Source organism: Pogona vitticeps, chromosome 3 (genome assembly GCF_051106095.1).
Source record: "Pogona vitticeps strain Pit_001003342236 chromosome 3, PviZW2.1, whole genome shotgun sequence".
Lineage (NCBI taxonomy): Eukaryota > Metazoa > Chordata > Lepidosauria > Squamata > Agamidae > Pogona > Pogona vitticeps.
Window position 1 is genome coordinate 47,088,213 of NC_135785.1, and position 23,566 is coordinate 47,111,778.

At 41.2% G+C, this 23,566-nt stretch overlaps 1 protein-coding gene across 1 annotated transcript in view; it reads left to right on the forward strand.

Moving 5' to 3' along the window:
- Positions 1–23,566, forward strand: part of TRPM2 (transient receptor potential cation channel subfamily M member 2) — a 51,598-nt gene that overhangs the window by 9,876 nt on the left and 18,156 nt on the right. The window contains exons 5-20 of the mRNA XM_020787499.3: positions 120–300; positions 1,877–2,040; positions 2,561–2,741; positions 5,325–5,386; positions 8,005–8,205; positions 10,100–10,202; positions 11,336–11,457; positions 14,283–14,633; positions 15,461–15,598; positions 16,501–16,630; positions 18,645–18,790; positions 19,559–19,671; positions 20,453–20,666; positions 21,177–21,295; positions 21,471–21,603; positions 21,766–21,937. Coding sequence (XP_020643158.3) covers positions 120–300; positions 1,877–2,040; positions 2,561–2,741; positions 5,325–5,386; positions 8,005–8,205; positions 10,100–10,202; positions 11,336–11,457; positions 14,283–14,633; positions 15,461–15,598; positions 16,501–16,630; positions 18,645–18,790; positions 19,559–19,671; positions 20,453–20,666; positions 21,177–21,295; positions 21,471–21,603; positions 21,766–21,937 — 2,530 coding nt within the window. The remainder of the gene's footprint in view (positions 1–119; positions 301–1,876; positions 2,041–2,560; positions 2,742–5,324; positions 5,387–8,004; positions 8,206–10,099; positions 10,203–11,335; positions 11,458–14,282; positions 14,634–15,460; positions 15,599–16,500; positions 16,631–18,644; positions 18,791–19,558; positions 19,672–20,452; positions 20,667–21,176; positions 21,296–21,470; positions 21,604–21,765; positions 21,938–23,566) is intronic.

A 23,566-nucleotide genomic window follows, 5' to 3' on the forward strand; every position in this document is an offset into this window, starting at 1 on the left:
GCACTTTGTTAGAGTAGGAAGCAATGGAGAATCTAAGACTCTTATGATCCTGAAAAAAACTCAGTGGTGATCTGTCTCTTTACTTTCCTTATTTATATATTTCTATTCTTCCCTTGCAGTATGTGCGTGTCTCCAACAGCACACCCCCGAGAGTTATCTACCAGCTGATGACCCAACACTGGTGCCTTGATATACCCAACCTCCTAATATCTGTGACAGGTGGAGCTAAAAACTTCAACATGAAGCTGAGATTGAAGAACATCTTCCGAAGGGGGCTTGTCAAAGTGGCCCAAACAACAGGTAAGGCAGCTTCCTGGCCCAATGCTAAACTATGTTAATTAGAAATTCAGGAATGTTTGTGTTTCTCAGTCCTTGGAGAGGGAGAATCTGACCTTGGAGCTCCTCCCAAATTCTGCTCAACTGAGGATTTCGCCATAGCTGTCTTTGGAGGTTGTAATGGAGAAAAAGTGATTTGGTTGGTGACAGGGAGTAGAGTTACTTGATTAGCAGCATCCTATTCGCTTAAGATTTCAGGGCTGAAGTGTCCTTGTGATGGCACAGAAACAAAGTAGATAAAAGCTGGACAGGAACACACGACCTTTGTACTGGGTCAATTAGTTCTAGTTCTAATTGGGAATAAGTGAATATGGGTGCTTTAAAGACATTTCACGTACAAGAATCAGATGTTCTATTCAACACCACTCTCAGATTTGTCTGCCTACATAAGGAGCCTCATGGCACAGTGGTTAAACTGCTGTATTGCAGCTAAAATTGTGCTCACGACCTGGGGTTCAATCCTAGATAGCTGGCTCATGGTTGACTGAGCCTTCTATCCTTCGAAGGTCAGTAAATGAGTACCCAGCTCGGGGAGGGGGGGAATGTGTAGCCTGTGTACCATATTTTTCCTTGTAAAAGTTGATACTTTTTCCTAAAATCATTAGAGTAAAAATTGAGGGTCGTCTTTTACATACAAGTAAGCCGAGGAGAAAAACATGCGGTTGCAAAACTGTCTATCGTATGTCTCTGCAAACTGTTTGTCTCCAGTCACGCAAGACAATCGCAAGCCTTTTGCAAATGATGCAAGCTGATGCCAAGAGGAGCACGTAGGTAGCTGCAGCCACGAAACTAGAGTCCTGATGGGTGGGTGGGCCAGGATCTGGAGCAGCTGGTGCTGGCTTTGCGGCCAGCCGTCCATGTTCCTAACGGCTGAGCTATAGCTACTGTAGTAGCATGGTTGGGCTGAAGTGGATCCAGAGGGGAGGTTGGAGGCATCTCCATGCTTGAGATTCTCCCCTCTGCCTCTGCTGCTGCTGCCCACCAGGTTTATTATTATTATTATTATTATTATTATTATTATTATTATTATTATTATTATTATTATTATTATTATTATTATTATTATTAGTAGTAGTAGTAGTAGTAGTAGTAGTAGTAGTAGTAGTAGTAGTAGTTGTTGTTGTTGTTGTTGTTGTTGTTGTTGTTGTTGTTGTTGTTGTTTTGCTGTTTGGGCACTCAGGCTCAGACATCACTGGTGTAGGCAGTGCAATAGTCACTGGTAATGGTGATGCATAATATCACAGTACTGGTATGTAAATGTTGCCTAATTACTAAATAGAAATGTGTTCCTTTCTAATGTTTCAAATATTGATTTTTTAATTTTGGGTTAGAAAATTCTCCAAGGTAGAATGCTCTTGACCCTTAGGATTGTTTCTTGAAAACGTCTTCACAACAAGGGAAGAAAAACGTAACTTTGGTAGAAGGGCTAGCCAGATGTTTACTTAAAAAAATAAACAAATTAATTAAGAATCACCCTTTGTGTTAGCAGGAAGAGAAAGGAAGCAGCTGGCTTCACCGTGTCACATTCTTTGTACCTCAGGTGCCTGGATCATCACTGGTGGTTCTCATGCTGGTGTGATGAAGCAAGTTGGGGAAGCAGTACGGGACTTCAGCATGAGTAGCAGCTACAAAGGGGAGATTATCACCATTGGGATTGCGACGTGGGGGACTGTGCACAATCGTAGTAGCCTCATATGCCCCACGGTGAGCCCAAAGCATTATCAGTCCATGCTGTTGGGATGCTGTTATATCAAACTACCTTGAATCCCATGATGTGTGTGTGTGGGGGGGGGGGGGGAGAGATGGACTGTTAACTCAAGAAATATTAGGGGAAGATAAAACTAAAGATGTGGTCACATAGCTCAAGGTGGGGAGTGTCTCTCCCCCCCCCCACCTTCAGGACTGTGAACTGCAATTTGAGAAGGTCTCAGTGTCCCCACTCCAGCCATGGGAGGTACTGAAGTTGCAAGACCAATGCAGAGTGGTTGGGATGACAACTCTACTGGGGTACAAGGCCCACTGCAACAGAGTTCAGGCCTGCAAAGCACAGCTCACATGGGCTCTGAGTGTTTAATGTTCAATGGACTTTAAACACCTTCTTATCTCACATTATTGTTCTTCAGTGGAAGAACATGAGCAAGACAAAGCCCATAAGGGTTAGAGCCTCAGTAATTAAGCCCCCTCTCAGCTTATTGACTACTTTCTTTCCCCTGCATGTTTTCAGGGTAGTTTCCCAGCTGAGTATGTGCTGGATGAGGAGACTCAAGGAAACCTTTCTGGCCTGGACAATAATCACTCTCACTTCATTCTGGTGGATGATGGGACACATGGGAAATACGGTGTGGAAATCCCTTTGAGGACCAGACTTGAGAAGTTCATTTCGGAGCAAACAAAGGTGAAAGGAGGTAATAGCAGTGCAAAATAGGGGTATAAACTGCTTATGACTACAGCAGAGAAAGGAGCCCCTGTCCCTGAAATTCTGGGGTGAGACATTGCCACTGCTCAACCCATGGGACACTTTGAACAGAGAGTATCCTATTATTGATAAATGTTTCGTGCACAGCAGTCTATTGTGCTAGAATATTACCCAAACTTTTTCATCTTACTAGATTTGTTTAGCTTCCAAGGCTAGGCAAGCTTAATCTAATTTGTGCCTGGCAGGCTGTAGAGTCTTGCACTCCCCCATGAGGTCTCGATGGTGTCATATCAAAAGAAGAGAGAAGCCATGATCATCATCAGAATACTCTTTCTTATCGGTTGCTGCCAAGAAAAGGTGGATCAAGGATTAGAGAGCGATGTCCTCAGTAATTGGGTACAAGTGGAACACCATTATAGTTGGAGTTGGAACAGAGGGCCAGGTTTTCTTCTTCCTGTGGAATGTAATTTTCTTTCACTTGGTTTTGCAATCTGGGGGAAGAAATGCATTTCTGACGCTGGATTATTAAGAAGTATCATAGTTCAGTGGCAGAGTACATGCTTTGCCTTCAAAAGATCCCAAGTTCAATCCATGACGTTTCTAAGGCCAGCTGGGAAACATTTTGCTGAAAACTCTGGAGGGACATCATTATTCGGCGTTAGAGGGAAATAGATGGAGTCATGGGCTGAGCGGATATAAAGCAGCTGCCTGTATTCCTGTTTGTGACAGTGTAACCCCTACTCCTATTGTATGGTGTGAAGGGGGGCACAGCAGGATGGAAAATACTTGTTGAAGAAAGTACAACCATGTCTACAGAAAGAACTGTGTGCCTACAAGGAGCAATAGTGTATAGACAGATACTTGTGGCTGACTAATGTATCTCATCTTTGTCTTGCCTAATACATCTCTTCTTCCCTAGACTGATATTCTCAGGATGATCTCATTTTTAACATCTCTCTCAGGGTCAAATTAGGTGCTATGCATGTTTCCCCCATGATAAACCATGATATGCATTCTTGAGATATATGTCCTTGTTTCTTATATAATGTTATGAAATCATAGTGTTCATGGAAAGGATAATTTGGCTTTCATGTTTTCTGTGTTCACTCTTGTGAGTCGCCACTAAGTGGGGTGGTATATAAATTGAATGAATGCACGCATGCCTTGGCACCAGACTTATACATTAATCCCATTTATTTTCTCATCACCAGTCACAAAACAAGGTACTGTATCCTGGAATGCTAAGAAAAGGGTATGTCTGCTAAAACAAACAAAACAGACATATTTAATCACTTGAGGGAGCACTGTTTCTAAGTATGCATCAAGTGCATCTTTACTCTTAGTCCAAACTTGTCTCTCTGCTAGGCATTGAGTTATCTATAACATGTGAACACTTACTTCAGTGTCTCAAACTAGTTCCTGTAATAATTTTTTTTTATTTGAGTGGCCTTTGCCACTTATCTCAAAGCTTAGCTTCCACACATCAAACAAAAGCAAGTAGAAGTAATTAGTTGGTGACAGAACAGCTGTGATCTGAGCAAGAAAGCATCTCACTCTGACATGGTGGGGTGAAGCTCTATTCCTCAACTTAGAGCACAGGCTGCTGATAGCTAGAGATAGTTCTTGGATAGAATCTCAAAAGAATAACCTATAAGAGCAATTGATCAATCAATTGGCAACTAGATACATATAAATATACATAAACATATTTTTCATATATTTCTAATATTCTTATTAGTTTGTTAATAAACTAATATTCTTATTAGTTTGTTATGCTGTTGTAAGTCAATGTGATGTGTGTGTGTTTTATTTGTCTATATTTTATATCTATTTGTCAATAGATAGATAGATAGATATAAAATTACAGACTATACACACACATACACACACATATATTTTATATATATTTATAGTTTTATAGTTATATGTATAACTCTAAAATTATTAATAATGACAATTCTATTATTTAGTTATATAAGTATATAAAATGCGCACACACACACACACACACACACACACTGACCACAATCTTTTGGTATGTTATGCTGTTGTAGGTCAATGGTATAAATCATGGGAGTGAATTGCTACTACTTACCAGGGTGGCACTTGTATTCCTCCATCATGCAGCAGCTCACATGACTAGCACACTGCATGTAGGATTCTGCCAAGCATGTATGAAACCAGAAAAATAGGTATATATATGTTCTCTCTCTCTCTTGTTTACCTTCCAGTAGCTTTTAAAAACAAACAATACTAATGATCACCAGTGACACTGACACTATTGCCATGTAACCCACAGTGGCTTGGGTCTTTTATGTGACAGTTGTAATGATTTGTTCATTTTATAAATTTTCACTAAATTATTGGGTTATCTGTTTTTAATTCACAAAATAAATAAACACTGCCCATGTGCAATAGGTTCTAAGGGAATTGTCAATTTCCCTCTTTTGAGTCATAATTAAGAACTGTGTATATTATAGCTCTGTGTTGATCCATGCCAGCAGGAAGGAAGACCAATTGTCTGCATATTCAAGCAACTGCGAGACTGACTTAAGTCTTTGTTTCCTGACAGGTGTTGCCATTAAAATACCAATCGTTTGTGTAGTGCTGGAGGGTGGCCCTGGGACCCTTGATGTAAGTTCTCTAGAAGGCATCTGGGCAATTCACCATGGAACTGAAAATGTGACTTCTGTATTTCATTCTGTATTTCATTTTTTCCCATATGTCAGAAGAGCAGGATCCATGAAACCTCACATTAAAATATAATAGTTAAGTCTTTAAGGTGTCACATATATTTGTCTTTTTGTTTTGTTTTGTTTTGTTTTATTTCCTTGGATTTTGCCTGATATGCTTGCACAGATTAACATGACAACCTCTTCTAAAACTAGCCAAATGAGGTGACTCTTAAGTCCGAGCAGCAGCTAACTGGACACTACTTTGCAGGGGTGGGGATTACATGTCATCACAGAAATGCATCAGGTTGCAAAGGAAGAGCATGCAGGCCCTTCTCCTTCACATATGTCAGGGAGCTGAATCCAATTTTAGTCCCAACAAGAGTAGATCTATTGCTTAGTATGGTAAATCACACAAGTGTAAGCCCATTGAATCAATATACTGTACATATACTATGTATATATATTACACTATATTACTTTTCATTGTGATTATCCATATTGATTATACATTGTATACATATATACTATAGTATGCATATACTATGTATATAAATATAAATATAAATATATTTATATATATGAAATGTAAGTTCCATCGATTCAAATGGGCGTACTCTAACTGTGACTCATTATGCTAATGTAAGTTGCCATTAGAGGCGCATTTGAATCAATGGAATTAATGGAGGACACACCAAAACCCCATTAGTTCAATGGGCCTACTGTAGTGTGATTTACATGAAGTTGACACAACTATAATTCCCACCAATCTCAGCAGCTTTATTCTAGCTGGAACTAAAATTAGTGTATTTCCACTGATTTTTGAAGAGTCTCTTTTTGTTGTCAAAGGGAATGTGGGTTGCCTAAAGCATGAGAACAAATGCTGTAGCTGTGAACAGAGAGACTTTGTTCTGAAGCTGCGAAAAGATGTACAGATTGTATCTGGGATGTCTTTTTACTTTTAAAATTCAAGATGAGTTGAATTTTATTCCATGAGGTGGTCATGCACTATGCAGACGGAACTGGTAGGGGTGGCTCTAGGGAGACAGCTCTTAGCAGTGTTAAGTTTCCCAGAAGGGAAATTGCAACTCATTTTCCTCACAGGAATGGGTGGGTGTGATGGAGAAAACTATATTGTTCAACTTCAGGATGCACCCCCCACTGTCTTCCAAACATACCAGTACTCTTAGTATGAGTCTTCCATCTTTTTGAAAAGAGTTCTGCACATAATCACTGTACACTTTTTGATGGGTCTGTTTTGTATTACAGTTTATTTGTTGTTTTATTAGTCATTTACAGGTCCTATTCTACCATTTGGTGGTAGAGGAAACAACTCAAAAACAACAAGACTTGAGTCAGTTAAAATTAAAACACTACTTATTGTGGGTTTTTTTGGCAGGCCCTCAGGCAAAAGTTTCAGGCAGCCTGTCACAAAGTGTGGCCAATTTGCCTCATTCCCTATCCTGGAATGGCTGCTGCTCAGGAGCTGAGAACTGCTTTAGTCCTATGCTAGCTACTGAATGAGTTTTCCGATCTGTTGCAGCGCCTTCCTAGCCTCTGATAAATATGGGTGCAAGTGCTGCAGCAGCGCTGTGGGACCTCTGCCACTTTTGCCATCTGAGTATTTAGATTCCAGTGCTCAACAAGGTCCCTTCCACCTGCTGCTGATGAGAGGCTGTCATGCTCCTGTTGCAGATGCCACAAAGGAAGACAGGGCAACCTACCGTAGCTACCTCCTTTGGAGTTTCTAGCTTGGCCACTTTTGCACCTGCCACTAGTAATTGTGGGAGGCAGGGATTTGTGATGGAGGTGCTACAGTGATTGCACCTTTAGTTTTGTGATGGGAGGGTTTTCTCTTATGCTTGTGGCTTCTTCCATATGGGACCTCTAGCAGTAAAAATGAGCGCCCTTATGATGGAAGACTGCTAAAGTCACCACACTATGGAGATCATCTCCTTCACCACCTCTATATAGAGCAGCATCCATTGTGCTGGCTGCTCTCTGGCCTCTGGTAATGGGGGCACTCACTGCTAATACAGTTGCAAAGGTGGCATTTTGCTTTCAGCCTTCAGCAGTGGGAAAGTATTGGCTGCTCCTATTTTAAGTAGCTCTGAAGCAATTTTTTGTTTGTGCTTTTCAAACGTAGCAATTGTGAAATGCTGCTTAAATGACATAGTGTTATAGAGCTATAGTCCTATAATGCTAAAAAAGGGGAAGAAATGATAGAACCCCTTTTGCCCTTTCCAACTATTCACAGTTTAGCCAGGTAATTGATTGTAATGATTATAGTTTTTTAAAAGCTTTTTAAAAAATTAGCAATATAGTGGTATATCACTGTAAATTGACCCAAAAAAAAAAAGGTCACTAATTTTCATGGTGGTTAGATTTTTCCCCCATTTACCATTAATCTTAAAATGAGTGTTATAGAAAAGAGTTGCTTTTCCAAAGGACATCTCAATCTACCATCTTGTTTTGCATAATTTATAGATTGGCTCTGACATTAGTGAGAATATCATAACAAAAGTACATTAGATAGCATGGGCTCCTGCATGGTCATAATCCTATTGTTCTGTTCTGCAGACCATCTACAATGCGATCACAAATGGCACCCCATGTGTGATTGTGGAAGGCTCAGGACGTGTGGCTGATGTCATTGCTCAAGTGGCTAATCTTCCCAGCCCCAAAATAAGCATTTCCCTCATTCAGAAAAAACTGAGTACATTCTTTAAGGATGGCTATGAGCAGTTTACTGAGAGTAAAATTGTGGAGTGGACCAAGAAGGTAAGGCAAGGAGATTTTGTGCCAATTTCAGGTTTGTGCTATTAAGCCTGTTAATTCATTTTTGGACTTTATGTGTAGAAAGCTATATATTTACTCGCACCATCTGGGGCATCTGCAAGATGGTTGCTACCTTTCCACAATCCTAACAAGCAACCTACTTTAAATGACACTAAAATAAGTGTGATCAGTGAAGGCAGGAACTGGAGTGCAGTGGTGCAGCAAGACATTTTAAGACATTTAGTGGGAAGGTCAAGGAAGATGAGGGCTCTGTTTCAGGTAGCAAATAGTCTTGGGATGACACTAAGCCTAATGGCTATTTGTGGGAAAAATCAATACAATTTGACAGATTGACTTGTGAGCATCAGGGATGAAAAGCCCTTGCTTCAAATTTTACATTCATTGCAAACTCATTAGTGGCCGTCAGCTTCTCTCAGCCTTGTGAATACAAGAGTAATAATGCCGTTCTATCTTTCAATAATGCATATATTGAATATATGTATGTGGTTATGAATGTATGATGGTGATGATGAGGACGATGATATTCATAATATGATGTCAAGTCAATTTGGACTTTTGGAAACACTTTTCAGGAGTTTTCAGGTAGAGAATACTCAGAAGTGGTTTACTGATATTAACCATGCACTATAAACAATGTGCTGGGATACCTGATGTGGCTTAGTGGATAAAGTAATGGACTAGGATTCAGGAGACCTGGGTTCAAATCCTTGCTCAGCCATGGAAGCTCGCTGGGAATGTGAAACTAGTAAAAGTACTTCTTAAATATCTCACTTACCTTGAAAGCTCTATTAAGGTTTTCTACAAGTCAGTTCCAACTTGACAGCACATAACAACAACATATAGGTGCTAGATACAGGTGTTGTGGTGGTGTTCCCTTTGAATTTGAATGGCTCAGAAATCTGAAGTACCTGAGAGTATACATCATGTCAAATATGTCTTGAAGATATCATGTCAAAGCAGACAATGGGCTCTTTTGGAGTCAGTGACAACAAATACACTAGTAGGAGAAAAAGCACAAAACTTTGTTAAATAGATAGAAAGCACATAGAATGAGCAGTAGGGCAGCGAAGGAGAGAGAAACCTCACACCCATTCTGGCCTGTAGGAGCCCCTGTACAACAGTGGCAGGCAACACCTCGGATCAGAAGTTGTACAGTACCTCCTGGGAATGTCACCAGTGAGGCTCAGCAATGGACAAAATATGCAGCCCCTTATATCCACTCCTTTCCGGGACATGCCACTGTTCAGTAAGCACATCTCAGTACAGCCAACTTCTTGGATGGTTTATATTTCACTAGTTGGCAAAATGATATCAGAGTATCTCTATCCCCAATGAGCAAAACTGTAACAAGACCAGACATCAAAGGATAGCCAAATGGAAGAGCAAAGCATAACAACTGCTAAGACTGTCTGAGCTGGGTAGCCCTTATCACTTGTGATCTTTTCACCCAGAACATCTGTAGTAAATAACCTTGTACTTTCTCAAATGTCCTCCAGTCATTCACCCAGGCGAGACTGTTTTCTACTGTCCACTGGGAGTTGAAGCCTCCCCAGTGGACAATTCCTGATGTCTTTCGGTGTCTAGCAGAAGCTTAAGCATCAGACACAGAGAGGAATATACACTGCATCACATAATCAGACTCGCCACCATTACAAACATATTACACAAGGACACCACAAGGGAAAAGCCAGAGGTAGTCACCATAAATGAACTGTAGAGTGCAGTAAAAACCTTCACATAATAGCAAGTTAATTTCCAACGGGCAGGTTACAGGAGCCTTGGGAGAAAGACAGAATAGAAATGAAATGAAATAACACAGTGATGGATGGGGCTACCATGCTCTGGCCTTGCATTTATTGTGGTGTTTTTCTTTCAGATCCAGGATATTGTGCGAAACAGGCAGCTCTTGACCATCTTCAGAGAAGGCAAGGATGGACAGCAGGACGTTGATGTGGCCATTCTGCAAGCCATGCTCAAAGGTGAGAATTGTGGAAGAGCAACTATACACTTATACTAAGGTGAAGACAGCTGCATCACTGGCCTCCCTCTTCGGACAGTTGCCTGTAACAAAAATGCGGAGTTCTTGAAAGAGCTTTGTGCAAAGAAACAAGATAGCCTGCAAGGGGCAGAAGTGCCGGAGACAAGCAGTTAGCAATGCTTGGGTGTTTCTCCTCTTGTCTCAGTTCACTCCTTGACATAGTCTGATGGTCTACAGGATAACTTGCTCCCTCTGCAATCCTCTTCTAGTATTCTCTTGTACATATGTGATAAGCATAGCAAAATAGTCTCAGCAACTTTTCCTCTTTTTGCTGGAGTTTGTATAATGAAGCTGAATGAGCTGTGGGGCTGTTTCTTGACCAGTTTTTGAAGACAAGGAAAAGAATTTTTAATTTTTTTTAGTAATTCGGGCAGTGCATCAATGATGGTCTACTGCAGTTTTAAAAATTTTTTCACTTCCTTTGCACCTCCACTGAGAAATAGAGGAGATGTTGAATTTGCCAATATCTTCAAGTAACTTTCTTATTAAGTAACTTCACAATACTAGAAATTCTAAGTGTAAGGGGCCTTGACAGCAAGGAAGGCTGACTTTTGGTCCATCAAACATGCTGAAAACAGGCCAAACCAGATTGATCCTGCCCACACCAAAAATGTAGAAGCTCCTGACGGGGGCTTAGAACGATGCAGGTAGGAATGTTCTGGGAACAATTTAGTTCACTCTAATGATTATGTTGTGTGATTGCTTTGAAAAAAGGAGTGAACCAATCTGTTCCCACCATGAACTGAATAACAGGCTGAAGACCCATATACGTAATTGCGCCTTCAATCTGTCTGGAACATGTTGAGATGTTAGCAGAACTCCAGGCAGCAGTGCTAGATGTGGAACATGTGAGTTTATATTTAATAAACAACAGATATTTACAGAATCATAGTTTGGCATCACTAATCTGAGCCATGGCTAATTTTACACTGCAAGATTATTGGATGTTAAATATGTTTAACTTCTGTACTTTCCCCCTTTTACATTCTGGGTGCATATGAATAAAGGAAGAACTGCATTTCAAGCCATTTCAACCCAGCTTCAGTCATTTTTCTGTTTGTTCTACAAATATAGCCTCTCGATACCGTGACCACTTTGGCCAAGAAAACTGGGACCACCAGCTGAAGCTTGCCGTGGCATGGAACAGGGTGGATATTGCCCGGAGTGAAATCTTCACTGATGATCATGAGTGGAAGGTATGAAGGAAGGCAGAGAAGAAGGGAGAATTTTGATGACACCTGGGCAACCAATCATTCCCCTGGTGGAAGTATCAGCCTTGGCTTGATTGCAAACATGTTGAAATGGAAATAACCTTGAGAGTTACATATTAAAAGAGATGCTTTGCATTGCCACCACTCAATGTCTTTCCTGTCTTCAGTAACATGTACTTCAGATAACTGTGTAACACATCACCATGATATGATGGAGTGGAGAACGCATGCCCTCTGGATATTATTGAACTGCACAGCCAATGAGGAAGGACCCATAAACTTGCAACCCAACAACCATCCAGAGGGCAACATGTTCTCCAGAGGTCCTAGTGATCTGTGTCTCCCTGCCTTATGGGGTGATGTGATGCTATGTATTGTGTTGGACTGTGCTTTATTCTAAGACACATTTTGAGGGAAAGAAGGTACAGAGAAAGAAAGTGGTGATTGTTCCAGATCTCTAGTTTACTATGTCTGGTTTGTGGATCACCTTTCAGCTGACCAGCATGCATGGCTGCCTCTGACACAGCCCTTGCTTGCTATGGCTCGTTGATAATATGGAATATCTCCCATGTATGGCTACACTATTCGCATGCCCTGGAGCACATTGGGAGAGATCCTTTGTATACTTTTAGAGACGGCTATGCAGCGAACTTCTGTTGGCTAAAGTGGTGACTCTTAGGCTGCCAGAGGCTTTTCAGTCTTGATATGAATCTTAATCACACAATGACAATTCCCTATAGTTTGCTAATTTTATATGCCTTTACATCACTTGCCTTTATCCAGCATACAAATGTGAGAGGTCCTGGCGCCTTCTTTGGACCTCAGAGGTCACCAAAACCTGTGGGAAAATACTATTTTGATGAGCTGTGCACAAACATTTGTACTCTCTAGCATTTATCTTTTAATGGACAAGAGATGAGAAAGCCATTTGTGAAACAACGACTGGCCTGGTTAGAAATCCCCATGTCCTCCGAACTAACAGCCAATTTTACTAGGGAGATTCAGGTTCCAGTCCCCATCAAACTCACTGAGGCAACCTTGGGCCAGTCATTTCCACTGAGCCTGACCTACCTCTTCGAGTTGTTGGGAGGCTAACGTTGGGAAGAGAAGACCCATGTACATCACCTTCAGCTCACTGAAGGAAAGGCAACATGCAAATATAATAATACAGTATATAAGTGAATATTTAAATAACATTGCTGTGACCTCTTGGAGTGCAGCAAGAACTGTGCCATTTGTGTGGGTTATCTTTATTATTATTATTATTATTATTATTATTATTATTATTATTATTATTATTATTATTATTATTATTATTATTATTATTATTAGTAGTAGTAGTAGTAGTAGTAGTAGTAGTAGTAGTAGTAGTAGTAGTAGTAGTAGTAGTAGTAGTAGTAGTAGTATTTGTTTGTAGCTATTAATTCCTTGTAATTCCTTTAGAACTTAATTTTGTGCTTACTGAGTTGTTGACTTTGTCTTATTTGAATTTTTTGAAGCCCTTTCTAGCAAATTCCTTCCCATCCCCCATGCCATTAAAACTAAATCATGATCATTGTGGACAAGTAGCATATGCATAAATAAATAATAATCACACTTAAGGAAGAAAAGTCTCTTCTCACCTTAGAGGCTGGTTGGTTGACCATGGGGACAAGAGCAGACTTGTCTGTGCCCTATGAATTCCTGGCTAATTTGACACTTTTTATTTTTAAGTAGCCTGATATGAGCGACACATATCTTCTCATTTTTAGAGTTTTTACAAATAGTGACACAAGCTGTTAGGGCCTATAGTTGGGTTTATATTTAGATGTGGCAGGTTAAAAAGCTGACTGTGGATTAGTAACACAGCTTTCTTCTGCTGTCATGAATGTTTTATGTCTACAAGGGTATCTGCACCATACAGTTTGCTATAATTCTACTGATGTCACTTCAACTGCCATGGCTCCATCATATGGAAACCTGAGATTTGCAGTTTGACGACAGATTTAGAATTCCATCTAAAGAGCTGTAATGCACTGCCTTGAACTTCAGCACTAGAACTCTCCAGCAAAGAATTCTATATCCCTTCCCAAACAAAAATCCAGGTTTCTATAAGAACAAAACCAAGACAGTTAAACTGCTATCAAACTGCTGTAAGTGTTCAGTGTAAATACAGTGTAGGATACCATGGCTTCTAATTATTTCTTGAATTGGTAGGCAGTAATGCCACAAAGGGTGAAGTGGGGTGGCTGCTCGCACTGCACGCCTTATCACCCCATGCTTGCTGTCTTGTCCCATAGGCTAGCATGCTGAGGAAATATTGACTTCTCATGTATGCATCGCATCATGCTAGAAGAAACAGCTCCACCCCACAAGCTTCAGCGAGCCCTGCTTTTATTTATTTATTTATTTATTTATTTATTTATTTATTTATTTATTTATTTATTTATTTATTTATTCATTCATTCATTCATTCATTCATTCATTCATTCATTCATTCATTCATTGGAACTGCCTAGTGTTTTCCACTCTTTGCTGAGGTGTCATTGTGGGCCAGATGGCATATGGAACACCTGAACACAGGCAATCCACTTCCTTCCTCACAATTTCCTCACAATTTCCTTCTGCTTCCTGAGCTTCAGGGACTGAGCTACCAAGAGCCACCAGCTGCTCCCATTGCCAGAGGCTGCTCTTATTTCTGCACGTGTCCCCTTTCTTTAAGCTTTCTTTCTCTTTTAAACTTCCTGTCTCCATGTTGAGAGTAAGACAGGCTGGCTCTAATTGCCCTGTGTTGATACTGTCTCCTTCTCTCTGTTCTCCTGGGCCAACAGCCTTCTGATCTGCACCCCATGATGGCAGCTGCCCTCATAGGCAACAAACCAGATTTTGTGAAGCTCTTCTTGGAGCAAGGAGTCCGCTTGAAGGAATTTGTGACCTGGGATGCCCTGATCTACCTCTACGAAAACATGGCAGCCTCCAGTGTCTTCCACGGGAAGCTGCAGAAAGTGTTACTAGAAGAGAAGGAGCACTCAGCCTTCTCCAAAGTGCCAAAGGTCCAGCTCCACCATGTGTCCCAAGTGCTGAGAGAACTTCTGGGAGATTTCACGCAGCAGCTGTACCCCAAGCCGAAGAACACTGACCGGCACCGTCTTTCCATTGCTGTGCCCCATATCAAGCTCAATGTAGTGTATCCCTCTATGCTGGTAACCCTTTAGTCCTGACATGCCACCCCACTGGACCCTTGCTTTACAGGACAGTGTGTAGGGATGTCTCATCTCCCTCTCTTCTATAGTTGACATTGTGTATTTATATATTGAATTCCATACATTGAATCCTAGGAATAAACAGAGTTTAGGAAAGTGGCCTTTTTTGGATGGCCACTCCAAGAATCTTCCAGCCACCATGGTTACTGGAATTCTCCAGCTGCCAGTGGGCATGGTGGCTGGGGGATTCTGAGATTTGCACACATAATGATCACATTTCCTGACTTTGGGGAAAGGTTACCCTTTAGCTTAGTACTTTGCCTTGGTAAGCTAGTTGCAGGGGGAAATGATTCACAAGACTTTTCTGTAGTCTGTCTATGGTAGCAATAGAGATGTTACAAGACAGAACTGCTCACGGGGTTTTCACACCCTGGCATCCAGGATGTTTGAATAACCAATTCCTTCCACTTTTCATGTTCAGGCAGTGATTGCAGTTGCTTATATAGACATAACAGCATCTCATGCATTCAGGAGAGAAAATCAGTAAGCTTGGGTGGAATTGGCAATGGGGTTGGGAGAATTTAACACATCCTGGCCAGGACCGAGCATGCTGAGTGGACACAGAAAACTAACTGTTGAGGGAAGGATCAAGTAAACAAAGAAACAAAAACTGGGAACCGAGAATAATGTGGAGTGGCTAAAATCTTGAACAGCAGGATTCACACTGCACCATTTTGTTGCATATCCCACAGGTATATTTGACCAACCTCAACTTCTTATCAGCATATTCCTTCTTCTTTGTGCAGGTACAAGGAGTGAGTCTTCGATCGCTTTACAAGCGTTCCGCTGGCCGGGTCACATTCACTATGGATCCTGTGAGGGACTTGCTGATTTGGGCAATTGTTCAAAGCCGCAAAGAGTTGGCTGACATCATCTGGGCTCAAGTAAAGGATTCTTTTCTTAAGACATGTCTAGACAGGACTTGAACCTGCTTATCTGGGTCCCTTCGTTCTGTCCTTCTGCCAGCACATAAAGGCCTTTCTTTTCAGGCAGACTTCTAATATGTAAAATTGTAAACTGCTGCTGAAGAAGGGATTTTGAGGGGGAATTTTTTTTTATTGCTTTAAAACGTGGGTCCCATTTTCTTTTAACAGGGTTTTTATATTTTGCTTTTTAATAATTATCATGTTTCTTTTTATAACAATGTGATTTTTATTTTTGGAATTATTTTAATATTTTTGTTTTTTAGCTGGTTTTGCCAGCTACCTCATGTCCCTCTACTGGGGGGAAAGGAGGTAAATAAATAAATAATCTGGAAGTTTCTAGAGCATCTAGCTTTGCAAATGGTCCTTAGTTCTTTGTGCAGAACTTGCAAAAAATTCTGCCTACAAACAGCATCCCGCTGCAATAGGAGATAGTGAGCAATCCTTGAACCCTCCTCCATGAGCCAAGCAAGGAGACTTGTGCTCACACCTTACAGAGGCGTGTGAACGATACCACTTCAGGCTGCAGCATGGGGTTCATTTGACTGGATGCTCCTCCTTTGAAAAATAATTCCTTGTTAGAGAAAATAGTATCATTTTTACAATTTTATTTTTATTTGTTTTATTTTTGCATCACATATGCCTCAACCTGCAGTCTAAATTGATACTGCTCAGATGCACATTTAACACCTCTGTGAGAACCAGGCATAAAGAAGTCAGTGGGAAGCTGGGAATGGCACAGATGTCTGCAGACTAGGAATAAGAAGGCATGCTGCGCTAAAACAGAAGACTCATGAAGGTTACCCGATCAACCTGAGGCCAAAAATATCATGTTCTTGTTAACCTGAGTCTTTTTGTTCCAGAGCCAGGACTGCATTGCAGCAGCTTTGGCCTGCAGCAAGATGCTGAAGGAATTGTCCAAGGAGGAAAATGACACTGATAGCACCGAGGAAATGTTGGCCTTGGCAGAGGAGTATGAGTCTCGAGCGATTGGTGAGTCTGGGCTGGGCTGATAGGCCTCCCTGCTAAAAGATTCATGTCTTATTTTCAACTTTTTAATTAGTGGAAGCTGCTTCTTTCCTCAGTCATCCAGTACTCTGGCCTTTTGAATTTCTCATGCCCAAGAATCTTACACCCTATTGTGTGCATTGCCATCTTCTCTTCTTTGCTCACTCTGCAAATTGTCAAGGCATTATCTCATGTTGGGCTGCAGCCTAATCAAGCAATAAATGACAGAGATTCAGTTCAGATTGAAATTGGTTTGAATGGCAAGTGAACATTGGGATCTAGACTAAAAGCCAGGTAATGATGCTGCCTGTTTCCTCCTTGAGTCTACTTTAGAATACCTTGCTCTATCTCCACAAACATATACACAACATGCACACAGATATATGTTTAATGCCCTTCTTTCCTGAAGCCAGCCAGTGCCATATACCATTATAGAATTTCAGGGGCTGGCATTGGACTGAGAACATTTTCCTACAAAAACCTGCTAATCCATGGGGAAAGTCATCCATGGTGTGACCACACAGAAATTTCCCCGAGGTTAACACAGACTTCTCTAGACTGCACCCTGGCATTTAAATCACTGTCACCATTGACACAGAAATGTGTTTAATTAAGATGCACTTCAAGCGTCCACATGTCACACAGTCTGGCTTCTCCCTCACACTTCACCCACCCTCTTTCCCACCCTTTCACAGCTTTCAGTTCAGGGATATTTCACTTGCTAACCATTAAGAAAAAACAGAGATAGTGAAACAGTGCTGAGCTGACAAAACATGGTTAAGTACAGTATTTGGCTTAGTGCTGTATCAGGAGGAAAAAAAAGATTTTTAAGGATACAGTTTACAAACTGCATTGCCATTGTACTCCTTATCAGTCAGGGCAAGCAGAAGGCAGGCAAAAGGAATAGGATTCATACCATATCCCATTCTGTGCATCATCAGTGATGTGTTTCTTTCTTCTAAATAATTCTTCCCTCTCATCCTTTGAGTGGTTGAGCTTGGGTGCTCAAAGAGGTTCTACTTCCATGTCTTACTGCCCCCCTAAACAGTTCCATGCCAAGAATATGTGCCAGACATAGAGTTAATCCCTTCTTTAGGACATTGCCCTGGAGGGAACACTGCCCTGGAACCAAGAGATATCCAGACAGATGGGAAGAAGAGAAAGGCAGGAAAACATGTGCTGAAGGAATCTCCTGCCAAGTGGTGAATATAAAGGAAGCTGAGGAACAGCTCTGCATACTTGACAGGAAAGAGGAAGAAGAGAGTAATTAGAGTAGGGAAGAGCCAGACTGTGCTGTGTTCACTGGCTTTCCAGTTTCAAAAGGTAGCTCTACCTTAAATTCCTACCTTCCCAATTATAGACCATTCTACGCAGAGGTGTGTGCACCATCCAGAGACCCAGCACATCTAGCCGTAGCCAGGGAAGTGTTCCTTGTGTTTCACATTTATGTGTTCCATTTACGTCGATCCTGAAAAGTAACTGATTTTTATCCCAGGATGCAGAAAGAAAGGTCAACAAGTCAATTCAAAGCAAAGTTAAGGGTGTTGGCCTGCCACTCCCTTCTAATCCTCCTCAGGAATCTACTTTAGTGAAAACTGCCTTTAGGATAGTTACATCCCAAAGGTTATCTCTCTGTGAAGAATCAAACCTGTTCTTAGTGGCTAGGTTTCCTGAACAAGAAATCCCTGTGTCTAAATGCTGATAGTTCTGTAGAATTTTGGACTTCTTGTATCGTTATTATATTAAAGGATACATTTTGATGAGGCTCACAAAAAAAAAGACAGAACATACAAAAAACACTGTAATACATTATGCTGGCTCATGCAGCCTTAGCAGGAAAAGTTTCTTCAGTGTTGTCATGATCAGCTCATTGTCTTTCTGCCTCAACAGTCTCACAGGCTGGTTGTGGTGGTAAACTATCACGCAGCTCTTTAAAGGAAGACTGGGCTAGAAACATATTAGAAGTAATGTACTTCTCTAATGTTGGTTGCTCTCCTAGGTGTCTTCACTGAATGTTACCGGAAGGATGAAGAAAGAGCCCAGAAGCTTCTGATCCGTGTCTCTGATGCTTGGGGAAAGACCACCTGCCTGCAACTAGCTTTGGAGGCCAAAAATATGAACTTTGTGTCTCATGGGGGCATCCAGGTGTGATTTTCTCAATTAGTGTCCTTCCATAGCAGTGGTAAAATAATGGCCTACATCAGTGGTGTCCAACCTTGGCCCTCCAGATGTTCTTAGACTACAGCTCCCAGAAGCCTTCACAACCACCTCTGCTGGCCAGGATTTCTGGGAGTTGAAGTCCAAGAACATCTGGAGGCCCAAGGTTGGACACCACTGGCCTACATCCATATGCTAGTCCCAAATAGAACAGATCTACCGGGATTTACTGAAGTGTTGATTTACCACTTAGCAGTTGATTCAGTGGGTCTGTTCTAGCTGGGACTATCAATTGGATTTTGACCAATATTTATTTATTGCTGGTGCTGAAGAAGAACTCATTTAGTGCTACTTGCACAATATTTACATATTGCCCTATACTGTGAATTGCCTTACTTGGAAGGCATAGCACCAGTGCTAAGAAAGCATCATTAGCTGAAATCCTGCTGCTTACCATAGTAAGTTGCAATTAGGGCAGGTCCACTGAATTGATAGAACTTATGAAAGAACTGATTCACTATATGCCCACTTATTCAATGGGTCCACTCTAGTTTGGTTTACTATCCTAAGCCACAGCATTTCAGCCACTGACTTATTTCCTTTTAATTAGAGCACCCATCTCCACCAATGTAGCTGGAGCAACTGGAAACAGATCTTACTTTGCTTACACATCTGGAGCAACAACAACAACAACAAAAAGACCCACACATGTCTAATACCTTGTTCTTATAATCTGCTTCTCTCTCTTTTTTGCAGGCCTTCTTAACCAAAGTTTGGTGGGGGAAACTGAGTGTCGATAATGGGATATATCGGGTCATTCTGTGCATGCTGTTCTTCCCCCTTCTTTATAGTGGTCTCATCACCTTCAGGTATTTGTGGGGCTTGACTGCTCTACCTCTGGCAGATAGATGGACACCTCATGTTTTTGTCCTTGTGAGGGACATCTTGCTTCACAGTATGCCATTCATGTGAAGCAAAGTGTCTCTGGGCAGCAGTCAGTTATGTCCTGCCATTCCATTAATTTCTTCCAATTCCATGGTTTCCTCTCTAATACACTTATATATTTCAGAGCTTTAAAAAGTTACTTTTTAAGACTATAACTCCCAGAATCTCTAGCTAATATGGCCATGATGGAAGTAGTCCAGCTGATGAAGTGCAAATTGAAGTCCTGTCTATCCCAGTAAGACTTATACCAAATGAAACTTACTGGTTGCTAAGGTGCCACAAGACTGTTTCCTATTTATAGGAATCTATAGTGGAATTGATTATTTAATACATGCATGCATGTGTCTAATACCACCATGCATTTCGTCCCTTCTAATTTAGTTCCTGTATCAGTAAATACCTTATGGGCATGTATATTTGTGAATATGGTACCCTCTTTCCAGGGACTGGTGTGCCATTTCTAGTGATAGTCTTGTGAGCTAGAGCTAAGTTCAGTGAATGACACCCTAGATGAAATTTGGTTGAGTGAGGATTTAGTGAAGGACAGAAGTCTAGGGTCACTTACCAAGACCCTAGCAGAATCCCTCATGAGGTATTTCAAGCTTGACCACATACCCAACAAGTAGAAGAGTGATATAAAAATGAGATCTCAAAGCTACAGTGCCATGTCTTCCTTCCTTCTGTCCTTCCTCCCTTGTTCCACAGAGAGAAGAGGCTTCTGCCAATGACTTGCTTGAACCGCTTCCGAGCGTTCTTTACCGCTCCTGTGGTCATCTTCCACCTCAACATCCTTTCTTACTTCACCTTCCTCTGTCTTTTTGCCTATGTGTTGATGATAGATTTCCAGTCAACTCCATCCTGGCGGGAATATGTCATCTATTTCTGGCTCTTCTCCCTTGTGTGTGAGGAGATACGTCAGGTATTGACTCTGTCAACTACAGAAGATTTGGTGGTGACAAATAAAGAAGTCCTGTTCTTCTGCTTCAATCTGTTGCCTTAAGGCAGTCTTCCCCAGACTGTTGCCTTCTAGATGTGTGGGATGGTAGTGCACCTTATTTCAACCCAGCATGCACATTGGCTGTGCTGGCTGATAATGATGGGTTTTGTAGCCCAAAGTATTGGGAGAGCAATTGGTCTGGGAAGATTGCTGAAAGCTTTGGATTTTTTGAAGGTTAGTTCTGTATATGCAAGAGGTACATGCTCCTTGATTGTCAGAGCCGACCCGCCATGACCATTAAAAGGAAACTGCATTTGGCATCTTGGATTGTAATCTGAATAAGCTGCAGCTTCAGAATTTTTCTAAGACAACGCACAAAAAAGGAGAGAATATATAAACACAGTGCTTGTTTTGGGACAAATAAACAGTGATTTCTTGAACCAAGGTTGTTATACTGAACTGGGCCAGTAAAACAGTTTCTTTTTCCTTCAGCTGTTTTATGATCCTGATGGATTTGGCTTGATGAAAATGGCTTCCTTGTACCTCAATGATTTCTGGAATAGATTGGATGTATGTGCCATTCTAATCTTTATTACTGGGCTGACCTGCAGGTGAGTTACAGGGCAGTAATTCCAACTACTTCTGCTGGAAAGAGAAGAGGATGAGGGATTTTTCTGAAAGCATGTGCCAATATTGTATTCCTCGTGTGTGTGTGTGTATATATATTTTGGTGGCAACCCCCCAAAAAAAAGAACAAATGTGTTTGTTTGTTTCCCCTCTATTAAGGTGGATACCAGCCACTTTGTATCCTGGAAGGATCATTCTATCTCTGGCTTTTATTATTTTCTGCCTGCGTTTGATGCACATTTTCACAATCAGTAAAACTCTAGGCCCAAAGATCATCATAGTGAAGAGGATGGTAAGTTGTTATTTCCACTGGTAAGCACTGTGGTAGCACTAGTGTTCCCGGTACAGTATTCATTTTCTGAACGGGATTCTAGAACCCAAAAAGGGTTTTGGGTGATCATTGTTCACACAATGAAGAAGCTACCACTTCTGCTTTGTTTTTATGGATTTACAGATGAAAGATGTGTTTTTCTTCCTCTTCCTCTTGGCTGTTTGGGTGGTGTCTTTTGGAGTAGCTAAGCAAGCCATCCTGATCCACAATGAGAAACGGGTGGACTGGATCTTCCGAGGCGTTGTTTACCATTCTTACTTGACAATATTTGGACAGATCCCTTCGTACATTGACGGTACAGAACACAGAATTATTTTCTAAAGTCAATTTACAGCATCAAAGATTTAGAGCAGCACCTACATATAGAATAGCCATTTACCTCTTCAAATGTTTTCAGAACTTTTATGTGTTTTTGTGGATCATAACCCACTTCTTCAAATGCTATACTTGGAATTAGAGGCTTTGAATCAATGTGTGCTTCCAGGCAGAAGGCCCCTGCGGATCACAATCAAAACAGCGACTTTATCTTTCTTCCTTGTTGGGTATTCTGTAGAAAGAAAAAAGAGATGGAAGAAACTATGGTTATCAAATTACACCTTCCTTAAACTTCAATAAATAAGGCAATGCAACTGCAAAGCAAAACCCTAATCTAGAAGCACTTCCTACCAGGCAGGAAACCTGGTAGATCTGAAGGAACATTATATTCTTGTGAAGAATTACTAGCCAAAACCCTGTTGCTTAGCATAGTAAATTGTACTAGAGTAGGCCTATTGAATCAATGGGAATTTAGTAAGTTCCATTGATTTAATGGGCCTAACTCAAGTGTAATGTACTATGTAATGTACCATGTGCAATGTACTCTGCTAAGTGACAGAATTTCAGCCAGTAACTATAAAATGTACTAGAATTTGAATAATATGCATAGAAAGTATAGTCCCTACTAGAGGTGAGCATGAAGCACTTTGTGTCATGTCATCTAAGTTGTCATTGTGGCACCACAGGTGCCAAATGTTCAGTTTCCCCATTGACCTGCTGGTGTGCACTGGTCCTTCTCTCCCCATTACACAATCTTCCATTCTGGCAGGAGCATGCCTTCTCCTCTTCCCCACACAGCTCCTCACCCACAGACAATGCTGCAAGAATCCCTGCCCCACCTCATCTGAGTGGGCAGCTGCTGGAGGAGGCAGAGAAAGGCAGTCCATGCTTCTGCCAGAATGGAAGATTCCATGATGGGGAGAGATGTTGCAGCACACACACCAGCAGGTCACTGGAGCAGCTGGATAGGGGAAGTGAACATGCAGCACCTATGGTGCTGCGCCAATGACTTAGACAACATGGCATGGAGTGCTTCGTGCCCATCTCTAGTCCCTATTGATGATCTCAACTGTATTTGTAAATCAAAGGATTAATTTGTTTGATTATACCTGCCTACCACTGAGTATATATTCCAGCAGTGCTGAATTGGCCCACTGCTGATCTGTAGAGATGCTTAGACATCACCTGTAATAGGCATAAGAATGCAATGGTTTGAATAAATGATTATCTGGAGAAACATGTAATAATTTTGTCCCCAGTTCTAATATGATTACCAGCTGTAGCTGTCTTGGAACCTGTTATAGCATAAACAGCAATCATGCTGCTGTGAGTTGTTGCTTGTCTTTATTATGGTGAGAAAATTTAGTGGGTGTTAAGCCACTTCTGCTCTGTGCAAAGCTAATTCTGGTGGGAATAAATGACATGCAAAGTTTATGTATGAAGATTTATTTCTAATCCCAAGCAGCAGCATCGCTGTGCTCCTTGCTCTTTCTTATGACTTTTCACTATAAATAGCACTCCGAGCAATCACAGGATCCCCAAGAGGCAAAAGTTTCTGATGTGTCTCTTGTAGTCATTCAATGGTAGCAGATCTGAACAGTGTTTCTTT